Raw genomic sequence first — 955 nt, 5'->3', positions numbered from 1 at the left:
GGGCTGTCGGGGCTATGGCCGCTTCCAGCCATTTCTGCCATGCAGCTGCACCCGAGCCAGCCCCGGGGTGGTCCAGGCTGGCAGAAAACCCACTGCCAAGACCCGCTGCTGTGCAAATCCAACTGCCAACAGATTTGCCAGATTGTGCCCCGACCCCAGGCTATGCATCCTGCAGGGCTGCACAGCCCAGCTGCAAGTCCCTGCATGCAGCACACACATCATTGCTTACCGCACGAATGTCCTTCGACATCGTCAAGAAGATTTGCTGTGGAAGCTGCCGTGCCCAGTCTGTGCCCTCCACTAAGGAAAACCAGTCATGGAGCTGGGACATGGCTGCGGTACCACAATCACCCTTCCCAGCCCACAGCACAGCTGTGAGAGGCAGCCCGGAGGCTCCAGTCAGACCCGTGGCCTCAGGGAGACCCTGGGAGCACCTAAGGGAGGCCAGTCCGATAGCTCTGCACCCCCCTGCAGCTCCCCAGCGCCTTTTAGGATACACCTGGTGCTTCAACAAGTGTTTTCTTTTTGATTTCCTCATCTTCGTCTTCTCGGAGAAGGCTCTGGCAAGTTCAAACAGCTTCTTGCGGGTGGCTGGAAGGAAGCAGCCGGGTGAGAGTCTCACCCCAAAACCCTTCCCAAAGCTGCCACAGGTGATGGGGAGGAGGTGGCCAGGGCCAGCTGTGCAAGAGCCACCCGCACCCCAACACCCTGCAGCGATGGCCCAGGTTTGCCTGGAAACACTGGGGCTGCGCAAAGCTGCCAGGCTTGGAGAGCCGGGTCCTGCAATCTGCACGGACCCTGACAGGTGACGATGTTTTTACGTCTCCATCTCCTGTCCATCATGGGGGCGACAAGAAAATACCACGCACACATGCTGGCAGGGGTGTGTGTACCAGCCAATGTGCAGACATAGGCACGTGGAGCCAGGCAACGCTGCCAGGTCTTCCCCCACCTG

General features: G+C 59.7%; 1 protein-coding gene across 1 annotated transcript in view; it reads right to left on the bottom strand.

Moving 5' to 3' along the window:
- The window catches only part of CUEDC1 (CUE domain containing 1), a gene marked incomplete at its 5' end in the record, with an annotated part of 4,739 nt that overhangs the window by 149 nt on the left and 3,635 nt on the right, over positions 1-955 (bottom strand). Inside the window, 2 exons of the mRNA XM_010137258.1 lie at positions 230-288; positions 498-591. Coding sequence (XP_010135560.1) covers positions 230-288; positions 498-591 — 153 coding nt within the window. The remainder of the gene's footprint in view (positions 1-229; positions 289-497; positions 592-955) is intronic.

This window comes from Buceros rhinoceros, unplaced genomic scaffold, assembly GCF_000710305.1.
Source record: "Buceros rhinoceros silvestris isolate BGI_N320 unplaced genomic scaffold, ASM71030v1 scaffold24415, whole genome shotgun sequence".
In the NCBI taxonomy this organism is placed as follows: Eukaryota; Metazoa; Chordata; class Aves; order Bucerotiformes; family Bucerotidae; genus Buceros; species Buceros rhinoceros.
The sequence above is the reverse complement of the archived record's forward strand: the minus strand, read 5'-3'. Positions and strand labels throughout refer to the sequence as shown.